This window comes from Armigeres subalbatus, chromosome 1, assembly GCF_024139115.2.
Source record: "Armigeres subalbatus isolate Guangzhou_Male chromosome 1, GZ_Asu_2, whole genome shotgun sequence".
NCBI lineage: Eukaryota > Metazoa > Arthropoda > Insecta > Diptera > Culicidae > Armigeres > Armigeres subalbatus.
The window spans coordinates 63,150,760-63,169,631 of NC_085139.1; the positions used below are offsets into that span (position 1 = coordinate 63,150,760).

General features: G+C 37.7%; 1 protein-coding gene and 1 long non-coding RNA gene across 4 annotated transcripts; one reads left to right on the forward strand and one right to left on the reverse strand.

Moving 5' to 3' along the window:
* Window positions 1-2,982: 2,982 nt before the first annotated feature.
* Window positions 2,983-18,445, reverse strand: LOC134226331 (succinate--CoA ligase [GDP-forming] subunit beta, mitochondrial). 3 transcript variants are annotated; one of them, XM_062707052.1, is made up of 4 exons: window positions 18,330-18,445; window positions 16,733-16,945; window positions 16,555-16,654; window positions 2,983-4,135 (listed from the first exon to the last, which is right to left on the reverse strand). In XM_062707052.1, exons 2-4 carry the CDS (start codon window positions 16,929-16,931, stop codon window positions 3,169-3,171), a joined length of 1,266 nt encoding a protein of 421 aa, XP_062563036.1. In that variant the 5' UTR covers window positions 16,932-16,945; window positions 18,330-18,445; the 3' UTR covers window positions 2,983-3,168. The 3 variants fall into 3 exon arrangements, with proteins under 3 accessions (XP_062563036.1, XP_062563048.1, XP_062563041.1); XM_062707064.1 differs by having other exon boundaries at window positions 18,349-18,370; XM_062707057.1 differs by having other exon boundaries at window positions 18,207-18,345.
* On the forward strand, window positions 10,022-10,789 carry LOC134206867 (uncharacterized). The gene is made up of 3 exons (XR_009978323.1): window positions 10,022-10,278; window positions 10,366-10,488; window positions 10,593-10,789. It is a non-coding gene; the product is annotated as an uncharacterized LOC134206867 (long non-coding RNA).
* Window positions 18,446-18,872: the final 427 nt, after the last annotated feature.

Consider the following 18,872-nt stretch of genomic DNA (forward strand, 5'->3'; position numbering starts at 1 on the left):
CGCTTAAGTTTTTCGATTAGCTCTTCAAGTGGTGCCTCATCAAGCAACCGCTCACTAAAGTACAAATTCTGAGCCACTTCAAAAAGATAATCACCTCCAAGAAGGAACATGTGGTCTTTCTTGTTGGCATCTGCTACTTTGTTGATACGAAAGTGGTACCCTAACCGCTTAAACCATGATGCAAAAGATTGTCCCTTACGGTACGGATCGATGTTTGATGCTACGTACGACATAATCTCTATAGCTATTAAAACCAACCAATAATTAAAATTTTATAAAATAATAAACCCAAAATAATTCGGATTAATGTTTCAAAATAATTTGTTAAAATGGTACCATATAAGCACCTTAAATTAAATATCTCAATTGGTTTTAAATAATTTGCGCACAATTTATCAAAAGCAACATACTTCCATTGATCATCAAGAAAAATAAAAAATCACCAAATAAATATATCAAAACCGTTTCAATTTAAGGCGTATCCGCCATTAATGCGATAAACGGGCTTTTGTCTAATTGTTACTCAACACAATGCACTTTTTCACGAGCAATGTATACCAAAATAAAAAAATCACTTTTCTCACTATTTAAATATGAATTTCAAATAAAAGAAACAATATCACGGAAACAATATCACCACACAACTTACCACAATCCAATAATACCAAACCCGAAAATTTATTGTGCTCCGGTAAATACCCTTCCGCGGACTTAAGTTTCAAAGGGGAAAACCTGTCCGCCGGCAATCGCCGCTATCTGTATGGAATATAAAGAAGAAAAACACTTATTAATCACTAACTAAATAGTTTTAAAAACTTTTCACTTTTCTTTTGTTGTTCCAATCCTTTGTTACAAAAATAACACAATAGGCGTAGTTTTAATTAAGCATAATTATCTCATACACTACTAAAAATCCACACATATTTATTGGCAAAAATCCATAGATTTAACTTATGATGTATATCAGCGCACACATAATCATTCTCCATGCGAATCACTAATAAAATATATATCCAAATAAACTTTATGTGTGGTCTCGAATTAGCAATTATTCAATTTATGTGTGGTTCTATATCAATTATATTAGAGTGGAGCTATTGCAAAAATTTATAACGGCGACACATATATCTTATATAGATATTTTTGGCAGTGTAATAAGAAAAATAAATCTTTTTTTCCACTCAACAAAAAATCTTTTTCAAAACTTTGTCTTTTCCGTGTTGTCGTTTGTTTTGTTTCGATGAAATTAAATCACTATTATACACCTCATACACCACAAAATGGTGTTTCACTAGCACAAAAACGTGCTTTCACTAGCTTTTTCAATCCCTTTATACTTCACCAATACCGCTTCTCCGGAAAATCCCAGTCGGAAATGTTCCGATATCTACCACCTGCTCTGCAACCAGTCTAAACTTTTTGTACCGCTGCTGTTTAAATCGCGCTCCGCCCCGGAGGCAAAACTGCACACTGCCTATGCGGCAATCGCCCGGGGAACAGCACTTTTTTTCTCACACGCGCACTTTTCGTAGATTTTCCTCGTCGCCAATATTATAACCGGCAAGAGCAACTGAGGTAGACGGAACCGAATGGAGAATACTCGCGGAGGAACGAATAGGTTATTAAATTATAATAATACTTTAAGGATTTCGGAGCTAGTTGGAAATAGGATGTTACTCGCTTGGTGGTTCGTGTTGAAAGAGGCCGACAAACGCCGGTTCATTTATTCGATGACGCTTGACATACGTCAAGCGTTTGATATAAATATTGTTTATAATGGTTACACATTAAACTGAGGTAACTCATTTTAAGGTACATAATAGTAAGATTAATTACTTACTAATGTTTTGCGGGCCGGCGAGTGAAAGCGGCCCAATTCTTTTATCTACCTCTTTCCAGGCGACCAGTGATGAAGAAAATCTTATTGTTCCGGTATCAGCAGTGGTATTCATATTCATAACAACCACCGTCAATACAGGAAGTCTGTGTTCACAACGTGATTACTTCAAGGACAATCCCAACATCTTCTGTGAATTGCAGATAAGTATTGCGTTTATATTTTAATTGCACTGAGCTCGTTCTAATCTGATCGATGAATGAATTTACTTGTCACTAATCAATATCATTAGTAAATTTAAATATTCCCGTAGATTAGAAAAGCAAGTGCATATATTTCTATTTTATGGCAACATATCACAACGAAACGGACCCTTGGGAGCCTTAAGTAAGATCTCGATCCGGTTGCATCTAAGGAGATCTTAGTGCAGTGCACACCGGACGTGTTGCCCAGTAGACGTATCGCTCAGTGGTATTTAAATACAACGCAGATAGGCTATGGTCAGAGGGTGCGTTGATATTACAAGATTACAAGATTACAAGATTAATGGATTTGTGTGGATATTGAAAGTTCTGATTTTAAAATTATGATTAAAATTATGATATTTGAGGTAAGTTACCTGGTGGAATTAAATGGAGAGTACTTAATTCGTCTTAGACGGTTGAATACATTCCACTAAGGCTGTGAACCATTCCACCGATTCGTTTTACTTTTAGTTAGAATTTGACAGTTCGATGGTTATTTCGCCGTGGTTAAAAATAACCCTGCTCCGGAGCATGGTTAGATTTGACAGTTCGATAGTTCAACTTTGTTCGCGAGAAAATTGGCGCCAAATCCATTTCGTTCCAAATAACTATCAATCTGTCAAAACTCAAACGGGTCGGCTTCGGAGTAAAATTTTAACCACGAATGGATAATAACCATCGGAATGTCAAATTTTACCTAAAAGTTAAACGAATCGGTGGAATGGTTCACAGCCTAAAAGAGCTTTATATATTTTTCTGAATATGATATTTGAGTTCAAAGAATATTTCAATCATTTTATTTTTTTAGTTCAAAAATGTTAATTTTCTCTTCATAAACTAATCTCTGGAATATCTGGTAAAGAAAATATAGGCGTTCTTTCTATAGTCAAAAAACCACAGTTTTCGTTAAAAATGCAAAGACATTGAGGTGTTTTTGTTGTTCTTATATAAAACGATTTTCTTCTCCAGCCATAACCCTAGAATGCACAATAAAATAAGATTTATCACCTATCATCAACCATACCTACTATCTAGAAGGGAATGAACGGCATAGGCACTGTATTAAGCCCCACCAAAGTGCTCTGTTCAATTCAGTGCCTTCACCGCTTTCTTGGCAGCTTCATCGAGATCGTGCGCAGATTCGATCTTCAGTCCGGATTCCTGCAGAATCTTTTTGGCGGCGTTCACATTGGTGCCCTCGAGCCTCACAACCAGCGGAACTTTCAATCCAATTTGTTTGGTGGCATTCACGATTCCGTTGGCAATGGTGGCACAATTCACTATTCCCCCAAATACGTTCACCAGGATGGCTTTCACATTCGTGTCCGATGTAAGGATCTGGAAGGCCTTAAGCACTTGGTCCTCCTTTACATTGCCACCGACGTCCAGGAAGTTGGCGGGGCTTCCACCGTTCAGTTTGATGATATCCATAGTGGCCATGGCCAAGCCGGCACCGTTCACCAAGCAGCCGATGTTGCCCTCCATGGCGATATAGTTGAGATTGTACTTGTGGGCTTCGATTTCCTTCGGGTCGGTATCCTCCTGAACGTCCATTGCGAAAATATCCTTCTGGCGGAACTGAGCATTATCGTCAAAGTTCAGTTTAGCGTCAACGGATATCACGCGGCCATCGTCGGTTTCTGCGAGGGGGTTGATTTCGATTTGGGTGGCATCCACTTTTACAAAGAGTTGGTACAACTTCTCAATTTCCGAAGCGGCTTTCTGTACTAGATCGCCTTTAAACTCAAGAAAGCGAGCCACTTCTTCCGCTTGGGCATAGGTAATTCCATTCGTAATGGACACCGGAACGGTTTTGATTTTTTCTGGCGTTTCTTCGGCTACCGCTTCGATATCCATGCCGCCAGCGGGCGACGCGATAAGGACAGGGCCGTTGTGCTCCCGGTCCATCACAATCGAGACGTACGTTTCGCGGACGATGTTGATACTGTCCGCCACCATGACCTTCTTGACCAGAATGCCATCCTTGGGGGTTTGCTTAGTGATCAACCGATGGCCGACCATTTTCTCCACCAGTGGAATCACCTGCGAACGACTGTGAAATAAGAAAAATGTAGGGTAATTTTACATTTTAACGCTAATACTAGTTTTTAAATGTCTGATTTGCGCATAACTCGAATGTAATAGGAGAACCGAAAGTCGATTGTTGGTATCTGACTAATATTTAGCTGGTTAAACCAATGGGGAAATAGGTACATAAAAAATGCTCTTAACACTTAACAATTGGACATAATGAATTTTTTGGAAGAAATATTTTTAATTGCATATTATTCGGCAACACGGCCGTACGAAAACCATTTTTTTTGTTAAATATCTTGGCTGTGCATATGCACAGCACATGTTTCGAAATGGACAAATTAGCATTAGCATTTAGCAGTTCGCACAAATTCGTAGGTGGTACAAGCCAAGACTATTGTATGAGAGTAGCATCACTTTCATCCGTTACCGCAGATATTGATTTGGGACTAATCACTAGCTCTTAGATGCAAGCAATGCACTCTCCAATAGTCGACATCTGTCCTGGCCACGTCCTTGCGAATGCTGAGGAAGGGGAAGGATGGTTTGTTGGACACCTACTTAAGAAAGATGCAGAGAACTCTACGACCTCTCATAGGTGCCACGGGAGGTTTCGGGATTGTGTGGAGGGTTATAACAGTAGGAATCGTTTTGGTAGAACGTGAAACACAGAAATAACTAAGATAGAAATACAAAGTAGGAAAGGGACGAGCCTGGAATTGAACCCACGACCTCCTGCTTATAAGGCAGAAGCGGTAGTCACTAGACCACCGAGCTCGTCTATGTTTCGAAATGGACAAACTGATATGAAATTTGTGAAAAAGAATCCACGTGTCTTGGAGGGACTCGAACCTTCAACCTCCTACTCTCTAGATAGTCGTGATAACCCCTACACAACAAGACCACTTAACCGTTAACCTTTTGTCTGTGCTCTGGTGTCAATATGACCCCAGGCCACTTTGAGTGGCTGCCATTTTTTTAGTTTTCAACCGATTCTCCTAATTTTTGGTAGTTTGGTAAAACTCGCCGAGATCTGTCTCCTAAGTGCATTGCTTAAAAATTCTTGAAAATATGCGCTACAGTGTACATTTTTCAAAAAACTTACGTTGTCTGTGCTCTGGGGTCAAATTGACCCCAAATTGAAATTGCTATAACTTTTTCAATGTTTGGCCAATTTTGGATTTTTGGGGCTGTTTCGAAAGATAATTTAATCATCTTTCAGATCGTTACCAAAGATTGACTATAGGTGGGCGGGTACATCGCGGGGAGGGGTTTTCGTAAAAAAGGGTACAAAAACAGTGATTTTTTCATGCTTATTTTACTTATATCTGAAAATCCTACCTATTTTGAACTGCAGCTTTTCAAGAAGGTTATGCAGAAGGGCGTGTGCTTTGACATGAGGCATTGATTAGTTTAGAGCTTGGTCGCTAGGTGGCGGTATATTTGAATTCATTATTTTGGACTACTCAAGTAATTCCGATATATGGAATTTTCCTCATTGTAAATATTCTTATCGCACAAATTTAAAAAGTGTAAAGATGACGTCTTTAACAAAGTTCGTCTGGTGGGAATGGACTGTCATGTGACGGAATAAATAATAAGGAAATTTACAAATAGGCGGCGCTAGTGTACTTGCAATATTCTTGCATATTTGAAATATTGCTTTAGCTTGAGATCCCTCATATCTACACCCAAGTTGTATTCGGCAACATTGTTCAGGATGTCCAGGACTACAAAGCGGTACTAATATAATGAGCACTTCTTTCAAGATGCGGCGCTAGTGAGCTGTTATATTTGAGTAAATTGCTCCATGTGAGATCTGATGTATTTTGGTTTGTAGCATTTTTGGCAAACATGAATGTTGTGGTAGAGTTCATCAAAAGTTTTCTTTGTATTCAACCTGCAGCGATGCTGCAGATAATAGAATGTGTTCACAGAATATGTTTTAGGTCATCCAAAAAAAAACACTGGAACTAAGGTCTCTGGGTCTACATGCGTAACCAAAGATCAGCCATTTTGCCGCCTATTTGTAAAATTCCCAATTATTACTTCCATCACAAGACAGTCCATTCCCACTAGACGGCCTTTGACCAAGACGCCATTTTAACAAATTTTAAATTTGTGCGATAAGAATATTCACACTGAGAGAATTCTGTATATCGGAATATCTAATGTAGTAAGTAAAACTATGAATTAAAATATACCACCACCTGGCGGCCAAGTTCTAAATTTATCAACGTCACATGCCAAAGCACACGCCTTCCTGCATAACCTTTTTAAAAAAGGTGCAGTTTAAAATGGGTAGGATTTTCGGATATAAGTAAAATAATCATGAAAAATCACTGTTTTTGTTCCCTTGTTCACTAAAACCCCTCCTCGCAATGTACCCGCCCACCAATAGTTGGTTACGACCTGAAAGATGATTAAATTATCTTTCGAAACAGCCCCAAAAATCCAAAATCGGCCAAACAATAAAAAAGTTATAGCAATTTCAATTTGGGGTCAATTTGACCCCATAGCACAGACAACGTAAGTTTTTTTGAGCACAGACAGAAGGTTAAAGGTCACGTTTGAGGAAAAGCCATCAGAATCCGAGTACCAACCTCCACCGCGGTTAGCTCTCTTTTTTGCAAATTGAATATCTTTCGGATGCTTGATTTTTGTCCAATCTCCACATGTGCTTTACTGTTGTAGGCGTTGTCGAAAAAGTGAATAACGAAAACTTGATGGTGACGAAATTCGGAAAAGGAAATTCGGAAGTTTTTGAAACCTGCCTCGAAGGTAAGCTTACTCGGAAGCGCTTCCTCCAATGTTGTAGAAAGAAAAGTCGTAGAATATTCTGGAACTGGCAATATCACGTCAAGAGGTAATCGGGACTTTCTGAGTTTGATCGATGACTAAAGCCGGTTCACGGTCGTCTATATGCTGAGAAAAAAATTCGGAAGCTCAAGAGAAGGTGCTGGAGTACCTAGGCATTGTTCTGCAAAAACTACTTCGAGAGGAGGCCTGTGAGTACGGCGGTGAGTACATAAACATTGATCTTATTGTGAAAGTTTTGATCCCCGTGCATGATTTTATTATTGATATATTTGCATTAATCGACGAGTATAATATATTCTCAATCCAGTTGAAAACCGGAATTGGGGGATAGCGAAGTTGGATTTTTCTCACAGTCCGTTTGGATACTTGAATTGAACAGGAAATACAATTGAAAAGCATTTTGGACCAAGTTTCTGGGGAAGTGAGTACTTCAATACGCCAAAGGCGAAACACAGAGTAGACTGTAAGAAATCACGTATAATTTTTGTTCATGACTAAGATATCTGAACCGTTTTTAAATAATAGATACTCGGAAATAGAGATTGTGAGTTTGTTTGAATTTGAAATAAATTCTCTCATATGTATGCAGGCAAACTATTTGAGGTTCAAAAAGGAATCATAACGAACACGTTTGATCCAGTGTCATTTTCGATTCTATTGAACCAGACACTAAATGATGGTCTAACAAGCAAAGCCGTTGAATATTCAACGTACTTTTAAAATTGATTTAATTTTTGGATCTTTAAGCACTTATCAAAAGAATTAAGTAATGATGAAAACTGATCTACTTCAAAGTTGACATTTATTTGTCAACCAACGCCACCAAACTTCCGATAGACCCACTCCAGGTATTGTTATATCTTGATCTGAATATAGGTCCGGAGTTCGTTTTTTTCTTGATATGACCTTGGTCCAATCGCTTTTCCTACCTTCTACCAATTCTCTCCAAAGTTAAAGTTTATTTCAAGTCCAGAAGTTCTTTCAAACCACCGACTCTAATGGCGATTCCGAGGTCATTCGATCCACTTAGAAGTAGGATTCCTCTTGATGCGACTACGTCCGATCCACTAGTGCGTGAATTCACAACAAGAAAGCCTGTTATTTTTTGTCGGTAACACACGCACTATTGGATATAGTTTTTTTATTTGCGTGGGTTTATTTAAAAATCGGAAAATCGGTAAAATTTATAGAAAAGGGAGTTTTAGAAATCTTCTTGTTTTTTTAATAATCCTTACCTCCTTTCCTACTTATTAAAACATATGCCGGTTATAGAGGCTTAAGGAATTCATAAAGCAAATATTTATTAAATCCACCACAAAAAAAAAATAAAAAAAAAAACTATCATTTATTTGGAAGGTTTATTTGCCGTTAAGCGCTACAGCGCCAAAATCATGTTTTAATTGCAATTTTTCAAGATTTTTATTCACTAATGTTAGTTATGGGGACGACTCGCGGTTTAGTTATGGGTTATGGTTATGGAATACAATAATTCAGTTGGAAAGGAAGGGAATTAATAATGTTTGAGTAATAACGATGCTGATGTTCACATAGTTGCCATTCTTAACGACGTGTCACTTCTGTAACGGAACGAACAAACATTTTCTTGGGAGACAACAACGAGAGGAATACATATGGAAGGGAAACGACAGACATTAAAATGGACAACAAGAGGAAGACATTCGTGATTGGGTACGGCAGGCAAGTGGATGGGCGGACATGATTACAGTTTTACATCAGTAACTCCCAAAAATTGGTGAACAAGGGACATATAATCGAGATCAAGTCCCACCAACAATTTCCTAATAAGCTTTGGTTGTTTTCCTCGGACCCGGGGATGTTCCATTAGCGCAGTTCTGGGACCACGCTCACGATGTGATCAATATCCTGATAATCCTCGCAGCAAACACAGAAATTGCCTTCCCAGAGCCTCACTCTGAAAAGATGTGCATTTGGAGTATAGTGATTGGACATTAGACGACACACAGTTTGAATGAAGTCTTGTCCCATATTCAATTTTTTGTACCATGTACTTTTCGACATCTGCGGGCGAATTGAATACAGCCATCTACCCAATTTTTCCATCTCCATTCATCGAAGATGATTTTCCGATTGCAAATAACAGCTTCCAAAACACCCACCTTAATCAAAGAGCCCGCTTTCTCAATTCCGTGATCGAGCAATAAAAAGGGACCCAGGCCAATTGATTTTAATCTCAGCTGATGATGTTTGTTTTGAACACGTATGAAAGTAAGGGGCGCCTTATAACGGTTTCGCCAAGGGCGCTGGGAGTTCACGCTACGGCTCTGCTTATGTGAGTTTTTTTCTATCTGCCATTTAGATTTGATCTCGTCGTCGTATTCGATGTCGATAATCACCTTTTGAAACATTTCAGCCTACATTTTATAATAAGATGATGAGATGATTTCAAGGACAAACGGTGTTGAGAAAATGGATATTTCGTTACTGTGTTCTATAAAACCAGCGAAACCTCCATTTCCGTCAACATTATTTAGAATAGGTGGTGAAGAACAGAGACGTTGTTTATAATACCATAGTCTCTGGTGAAGAATTCCTCGCGTTGATAAAGTGTATTGGCTGAATTTCGAGCGTCAATATTTCAAGAATATTGATCGGTTTCGCACATAGATTTTCTTGGTGAATAATACAATGCGCGGGGAATTATAACAATGTCACTGTGATTATTTTTCCTGTCTTGGAAATGTCACGATGCCTGCGTTCTTTTCTGTTATTGTCGATGCCATCAATTGTAAAGGCTGCTTAAGTTTTCAAAGGTGTGCGCAAGCTCCTTCATACAAGTCTTAACAGTTCCCCCCAGGTCTTTTCCGGACGTTCCACACATTGGGATCAAAGCTGTCTATTCCTCAGTGATGTAAAGATGACCATCAACTTCCCTTATGAACACAACTACACAGAAAAAACAAACATGGTTCCATTAAATATTTTGTCCTTTTGATTTAAAAAGTATTCAATTTTAGTGAAAATAAAAGTAAAATTTTTAAGCGTGAAAATGATATATTTGTTTAAAAAGTGTTTTTTCACGATTTAGTGTGTACATTTAAAAGTTGTAAATTTCAACACAAAAATTGTACAAGTGTCAGACCATTGGAATTTTGTTTTGTTTTGTAAGTGTCAGAGTTCGTGTTTGTTTTTGTCTGAGATCAGGTTTTTGATCTCAGATTTTTGTTTGCCAGCGCTGCAGCTGTAACGCGAAGTCTGGAAAGGATCATATCTGGTCCAACATCAGTCGATGCGAAATGACTCTCGGGATGGATCTCGGTGTGGAATATTTCCCCAACTGCCTCTAGCAGAATATTGGCGCAAGTAAGTTTTTCCAACATCCTATCATTTACCAGCGATTTCTTATCAGAATTCGATTTGTATACATAATGAGCTTACGTATCTTTCCAGCAAATTGTTTGCCGTTGCTAGATCCGGCCTGCCATGGATTTCTTGTTTGGTCTTGCCTACAACTCATCATTGTCATTCCAACGTTTTTAAACATGGGTCATCTTGCTGCCATCCTGGACAGAGGTAAGTTTTCGGAACATAATATTCAATCTTGTATTCATTGGTGTTTTATTTGCACATGAGCTTTACTGATTCACCATCAAATTTTCGTCTACTTTGTGTACCAGATCCTGTACCCGTTCGCCCATTACCGGATTAGAAATGGCTCTCACGCATCTATACTGATATGTATTCGAAATTATCATCAAATTAGAGGGCATCAGAATCATCGCATCGGTTGGAATGGTTCGACAAGGCTAGCTCTTCCCTAAATAAGGCTATAACAATAATCTCGACAGTAATAAATGTTTTCTAAAAAAAACAATTTTTTTGGTAAAAAGTTAATTGTCTGGAAAACCAGAAATATAAGCTGGGTAGAAAAAACGGGGTGGGAAAGGGGGTGGTTTTTGGGAATTCTCTGAAAAAATCAATCTTTATTCTAACAGTGTCATTATTTAGGTTTGACAGTTTTACAATTTATTTCAAAAGTACATAAACTTTTATTTCAGGGGTTGCGTACCGAGTGACTATCAACTTTTTTTTAACAGTTTTCTAACTTTTGCTCTAAACATACACAACTCTCTACGAAAAAGAACCAATGCAACTTTTTATTTTTACCAATGTTTTTTTCAATAATACCAATGAAATTTCTTTCTGTGTACACCCAACCAGCGGATGACAGATTTTAATACAGCTCTGCATAAGAAGCTTATATAAACTGTATAATAATTTGGCATATACAATTTCGGAAGGTTTAAAACAATTGTTGTATTGAAATCTTACAAATTTGTATTATTTTAATACAACATCTTTATAAAAAGCTTACAGAATTGTATATGCCAAGATTTTATACAATAGTTGCCAGATTTGTTTTATGGGTGTACCTGACCTGCACTATGTTTTAACATCAGTATTATCATCGATTGCGAGAGAGAAGAATTTGAAGCAGGCAGCTTTTTCACATAACGTAGTTTTCAAATTTTCTGCATAAACTTTTACTGTTCATATGTTCCGAAACAAGCTAAGGAGAGAAGACTTTTTCCTTAGGACACACAATGCCGTTATTAGCAGATATGCATTCCTTAACAAGTTCTCCGAACTGGAATAGTTATATTCGTTTTGTCAAAATCTCACAGACAGCAAAACTGACCCGTACTTCATTTCCCGGCTATGTTTTGTCAGAGTGAAGAGAGTTTTTTTTGCTGATAATCCACTGTTTTACCAATAATTTAAATTAATAATGGAAATTTAAATTAAATAAGCACCTTATCTTTGAAGCTCTTTTAACATTCGTTTTCTTCCTGATTCAGTCTAAATTTTGATCTTGTAGAATGCTTGGTTTCGTAATGTGGTTTCAGATCATACTCCTTAAACACTGCAACACTTTCCGATGAAAATAGGCAAACCAGCTTCCTTTTGTTCAACGTGAAAACGCGATGTTCCACATCAACCTCTCTCAGCTACCCACTCTATGCAGACATTTTAATAGGGGTAATGACGGCTTTGGCAGGTTTTGTTCTATTATTGGCAGGGGGTTTTTTATGACTGATTATGCTGAAATTTGGCCCAAACATTCTTTGCATATCAAAGAATATTGTGGCCAAATTTCATAAAATTCGGTCGACAAAAACCCCCCTACCAATAATAGAACAAAACCTGCCAAAGCCGTCTGTTCCCCTATGTAAAATATATTTTTTTGTTTCGAATTCAAAAAAAGAGCTGTTGGAACACAATAAAATTAAAGGACTCGATTAACAGACCTTACTTTTTTTAAACCAGTAATATCCTACAGTATTATGTAATAAATATTATGCATTCCAAGATAAACACTCAGATCGTGATCATCTCAATCACCCTCAGTTGAATTGCGTTAGAGCGCGCCCATTTACTTTACACACGGAGGCTGTTCAGTCATGGCAACCCCATTCGGCTGCTGATTAAATTTAACAGCATCCCAAATAACAATTTTGGTGCTAAAAGCTTCAACTTCTAGCCTTCTGCTGTATAATATTCGAATAAAAGCAGCCAATGCTGAATAGAAGAAAAGCCTCCGCAAATAATCCCTTAAACTTAACTTGACTATTACCCAAATATCTATCAGCTAGTCAATTTGTGCCAAATATATAATATATCTTTTATCGTTTATGCAGCTTTTATATAGTCATAAAACAGCTCTGTCGGAATTAGCAATCCAGCTTATTGGTTAATCGCTCATGTATGCAATTGTGTTGCTTGTTAGTAACTTCCCAGATTACGGCGAGTAGCATTCACATTGAAAACGTTTTCGCTCTTGTTATAGCACTAACAAAATAGCTTAAGGGCGCTATAAATGAACTAACGAAGCTTTTAGGAAACTTCTGTATCTTTAAAGATTGCACAACGTTTAAATAAACCTTATACTGCTTATTTTAATAGCTTATCAGTATGGAACGTCAAAACCGCAATGTTTACATTCGATTTTTGTTGCCGGAGCTGTGTATGAGCTATTGATTTCTGTAATGCAGCTTCAAAAGTATTCGCCTGCTCTTATAGCAACTGACAAAGCACTGTCATTGATGCTAGCAGATAGTGTAAGAAAAGAAGCCATTTAGGCTGTGAACCATTCCACCGATTCGTTTAACTTTTAGTTAAAATTTGACACTTCGATGGTTATTCTCCCATCGTGGTTTAAATTTTACTCCCGAGCCGACCCATTTGAGTTCTGACAGATTGATAGTTATTCGGAACAAAATGGATTTGGCGCTAATTTTCTCGCGAACAAAGTTTAACTATCGAACTGTCAAATCTAACCATGCTCCGGAGCAGGGTTATTTTTAACCACGGCGAAATAACCATCGAACTGTCAAATTTTAACTAAAAGTTAAACGAATCGGTGGAATGGTTCACAGCCTTAGAAGCAATATTTCTGTTGACGGTTACTGTTATAGGATTAGCAGCGGATGCTACTGTATGCAAGTCGAGAAAATGTTGCCTAAAAACAATTTCAGCGATTGATGATGCATAAAAGTTAGCCAACAAAACATGCTGATAGATGTTCGAATAATAGTTGAAATAATGCTGACAGTATAATATTCAAGCTTTTGTGCTAAAAGCAGCACGTAGGACTCTATCTAACGTTTATACAGCACGAAACTGAAAATAGCGTTAGTAAAACCAAGATTTTTTTTATGTACAGGTTATCCGACTTCGTCAGTAGATGGGAATAACCAGCGCGGGGGGGGGGGGAAACATACATTTTCAGTGCAAAACGTAAACAAACGAGCATAAATTCCATACAAAAATCCAAGATGGCTGAGTTGTGGATATTGACAAGTCGGATAACCTGTACATAAAAAAATCTTGAGTAAAACAACGTATTGGGTATGCGAAGAACCACATCCATAATTTTCTTTGTTATTTACATATGTCAAAGTCACGGTGATGAGAGAGCAGCAGCCATTGAATCAGGAGATCCGGAGTTCGAATCTAGGTAGCAACAAAATTGGTATTTCCGTTGTCACAAAAAAACATTAAATCAACTCCGAAATTTACTCTTCTCCAAATTATATTTAATCAGTGAATATTCAGTGGCTGTATAAAACTTATTTAACAGAATCAAAAAATCTGAATAAACGCGCCATTGAAGCGAATTATATTACTGAATGGTTTAGTAAAGATTGAGAAAAAATTGTATAACATGCTGTAAAGTTGTTGTGCAGGCACGTCAAAAACAGCTGAAAAGCTTCGCCAGATTTGCTGGTTTTAAGAATTGAATAGAAGTTCTTGATCATATGTATAGCACACATATTCAGCTTGAAGTCGTATAGACGAGTTGAAATAACATTTACATTGTCATTAAATGTTAGTTGGGTAGACTCGCACCCTGTGGAAAAGCTTATGGGCACGCTGCTGCGCAATCTTTGCTTGCGCATTACCACCGCGAAGAACTGAGGGTTTAAGAAGAGCGCGACAATACTAAAAAACCCAACTTAATTTACCGAAAAGTGATACTGCCTTTTTCGCATTTAGCCAAGACACCAACTTTATATGGTTCAATCGAAGGTTCAATGATCCATTTTCTTAATAACTTTTGAACACAACGGCCGATCGTCACAAAATTCAATAGTGATCTACAAGGCCTTACCACCTTTCGAATGCTTCGAATGCGAATGCTTGTTGCGAGAAAATCGGTTAAGGATTACTATATGAAAAGTTGTCTAATGTTTTACTTAGCTTTTGTGCATACACAATACACATACACACGGACAGACAGACATGTGCTCAGTTCGTCGAGCTGAGTCGATTGGTATATAACACTATGGGTCTCCGTGGCTTCTATAAAAAGTTCGTTTTCGGAGTGAAATGATAGCCTTTCGGTACAGCTTTGTTGTACGAGAAAGGCGAAAAGAAGCTTTCCGAACCACATAGAGAAGCTTGTGGGCCGGATATGAAGTATTTTCTGCCACGGTAAGCGGGCCACAAAAAATGAAGCCGAGGGCCGCATCCGGCCCGCGGGCCATACGTTAGGCAGCTCTGGTTTACAACGACCGGAGTTGTTCTGCTTTCGTTTAGTATGGTTAACATCTGCGGTGAGTTGCTCCATCCAGTTCCGAAATTCGAAGCCGCCTGCAGAGTGTACCTGCTTAATTTCTTGCGCCAGACGAATGGCGCACTCCGGAGTTTCGGTGCGGAACATAGCATCATCCACGTAGTGGCGTCTCTTTATAACATCAGCTGCCTCTGGGAACTCTCATGAAAATTGTTCCGCGTTGACATTTTTAACGTACTGGGCGCTAGCAGAGACTTAGATTTCGCCTGTTTCGTTCTTCCAGAAGAATCGAAAACATTGTTGATCGTCTTCTTGCATAAGGATCTGGTGGTACATTTCCCGTATGTCTCCGGTTATGCCAACTCGGTATTCACGGAACTTCAGCAGAATTGCAGAAAGTGAATATTGTCCAGTATCAATTGCCGTGTTTATTGGGGTTGAATACTGGAAAGATAGGCAAGTACCATACTTCTGAATAGTGCTTGTTTAGGTCTTCATCTGAAAGTTTGCCTACGTATCTTTTTCCAAGAACCTATTCGGAAATCTATTGCTGTATGGCACTGGCTAGTTCTGGGTCTTTCTTCATTCGTCTCTTGAGGCCGTAGTACCGATGCAAAGCCATTTATTTTGCTTTCGGGAAGGCGAACTTGGACAGCGGATCTTTTTTGACCTTCGTGATGCCCAGACTGTAAATCGAGAAGTATTCCTTGGCCACTTTATGTATGTCTTCGTCGGATTATTGGCTGCACTCACAAACGTGAAACGTGTAGTGAACGAAATTCGAAGCCTCGCTGTGGTGTAGGAGTCGATTTTAGGCAGATTTCGGCAATGCGGATACTTTTGCATCATCTCCTTCTTGCTCAGTGTTTGATATGGAAGCATCAGCTCTTTCACCGTTCGAACATCACTTAGCTGGTACACTTTGGCGTAGTTTTGTGTTCCGGTTGTTTTCAGGTTTACCACGCGCGAGCTGTTCTCGTTTCGTTGGGTACCACCTGTCCATCGAAGGCAGAGCGAGTTGACAGGACCCTCTAGCTTCAATTGATCAGCTTGAATATTTTCACCATCAACGTTGATCTTTTCAAAGTTTCAATGAGAATGACTCGCAATTGCAAGCTAAGGGGATGACAAACATATGGATAACCTAAACCAGTTACGTAAATTTAATTCATTAAATCTGTACACGATTCTAGAATAGACTAAGCTTGATATTCCTGAGGATAATACAGGGCGATTTTGTCAGTTCTATTCTGCTTAAACTGTACATCCAAAATTTCATTGCGATAACACCTTATTGCCACGGTTTGCAATCAGAGTATTGAAACAAATTAATTTTTGTTTGTTAAATATTCCTACTCATAATTTGAATCAAGCAATAAGATACAGTTGAATAAGTAGCAATATATGTAGCTCAAATAGCCCATGATCGTTTCATTCATTCTGTCTGTATTACCTCTCCACTCCGCATACCTACTTGAAATTCAGCTAATCTATCTAATTGGTATTTGTGGTTGTTGTTTCTATTTGATTTGTTTTGTTTGTAAAAATGCACTCATACTTACTCCTTAGTGATATGGACGCCTCCTTTAAAGCCGTTATCAAAATGACCTTTGCCCCGGCCGCCGGCCAGAATCTGTGCTTTGATGACATACTCATTCACGTCTGCCAGAGGAGAATAGATAACAAGCATAATAATAATTGTTGATATGAATAGCGAATTTTTAACAATCATATACTTACTGAAATCTTTAAGAACACTTTCATCTTTCTTGCCTTCGAGCACCCGGAACGCCTGTATGGCAACTCCACTCTCCGCCAGCAACTTCTTGCTTTGGTACTCCAATAGATTCAAATGGCGCACGGATTGGGTCACTGTTTGCAAGAACGGTTTCCTGGAGAGTAGTTTCGCCGAAACCTTGGACAGCGCTACCGAAGTCATCCTTACTCAATCACCTGTGGAACGAGAATGCAAGATGATGATAACAAGACAAAACGATGTGTGCGGAAGAGAACTGACTTATTGATAGAAAGCTCCAAAGAGCAGATTATTTTAAACTCTGTCAAAATTCACAAATCAAATCAAACATCAACTTAAGGATGAGCTCATATTATAACGAAGCATCCTGCTGTTAGGGATTATATTGACGTTGATGGATATTTTATTTAAAAAAATATATTTAGGATGAAAGCCTATTCATGATAAACATATGATAAAGAGTATCTTCATGTAAAAATTCTCTCATTTTATTTTTAGTTATTATTTATAATGATATCAAGTGATAAAACTCATAATCTAAAAAGTATATCTTATTAGGAATTGTGAAACTTGTATTGTCCAGATGATCATAATGCATAAAATGTATTTTTTATTCATAGTTTGTTTAATTTATTGGACACGATAACCTGTTAGTCACTTTTTATTAAGTAATATAAGCCAAAACAAACTTTGTGTTCTCATTTAATTTAATTTCAAGGCCTACTTTTCACTTCAAACAACTTCATCAAACTCATCAATGTTATAAAATTATCACTTCCTCAAGGTATATGTTTGCTTTTAGTCCATATGAATTTTACGCAATTACACTTAGGTAGGTATAATTGTAGCATTTCATTGTCGTTTCTTCAAATTAGACTTGCATTTTTAAGAAAAGCGAAAGTATGTTTTAAAATTCCGTTCCAATACAGTAGGTATGAGGAACTCAAAAGATCACTTTGGGCGGTTAGTTTATTATAGCGTTGATAGCACGACAGTGTAGATCGGAATCTGGAATAATTTTCTTATCACCTTGTATCATTATTCATACAATTTAGACTATGGACTTTCAACATGTTATTCAGTCTTGAAGACATTTTTCTAATAATTGATTGTGATTCAAACTGATTTTTCCACCTTCTAGTTTTGTGTAGCGTGTAGCTAGATTCTTGAAGTGAAATAGGCGAGTCACTTGAAGTAAAGACGATTCGAGCGTATAAACAGTGTGAAATTAATCGAATTGAACTGATTGAAATCTGGGAAATTGGAATTTCTTGCCACTAATCCAAAAGTATATCTACTTCAACAATATTTTGGACTTCAATTCTAAGAAAAACGCGAATGTTGATTTTTTTAGACATCTTACTATGCCGGCATTTCATCACTACCATAGAAATTGTTACGAAATCATTATTTTTGTGGAAGCCTCAAGCGAATGATTCGTTATCTGTGATTGATTACCCGATTGTTTATGTAATCCTTTTTATTATAACTTCTATATACGCACGATAGATTCCACTGATGATTAGCGAAATTAATTGAACAATATTTTACATGTGCAAAATAATATCACACTACTCTCACCTTTGGAATTACAAATTACCCTCAAAACAAGACACCCAAACGAACAAAACTCTGCGACACTGATGTGGTAGCACAACATCACTATAAAAAAAATACACGAGAGGACCGTGTGTTCTACACATGAATTTGCGCATGTTGTCAATACAAATCAATATCACGTGTAAAACAGATGACATGGCTCATTCAAAACTGAGCATTTTTTTATAAACAAACCACACGGTATTAACGTGTAAAGCAAATCGAATTCGGTTGCTCGAATTGTCATAGCCGCTTGTTTGATATATGATATCTAAGAATAATTGTGTTGATTTTCATTTGAATTGTGAGTGAATTTCGTGTTTTCTTTCACATTTTAATAATGATTGCATATCCGTCCGGATTCCGATTTCCGTCATCGGATCGAAATCCATTTCAAGAAACATAGTTTTCCTATAACTTCGACGAATCAACGGTGGAAATATAGAAAAACGTCTCGTTGGTTTTCGAACCTCTGACGGAAATTGATATCCGGACAAATCAAGTTGGTAAAAATGTAATATCCAC

What these genes read in the sequence shown, in the direction of transcription:
- LOC134226331 (XM_062707052.1), bottom strand. Translation starts at nt 16,931, where the DNA reads ATGACTTCGGTAGCGCTGTCCAAGGTTTCGGCGAAACTACTCTCCAGG. An exon ending in AAGTGTTCTTAAAGATTTCA is followed by an intron (nt 16,655 to 16,732) that starts GTAAGTATATGA and finishes CTCCTCTGGCAG; the next exon opens with ACGTGAATGAGTATGTCATC. An exon ending in GGCGTCCATATCACTAAGGA is followed by an intron (nt 4,136 to 16,554) that starts GTAAGTATGAGT and finishes CTTATTTCACAG; the next exon opens with TCGTTCGCAGGTGATTCCAC.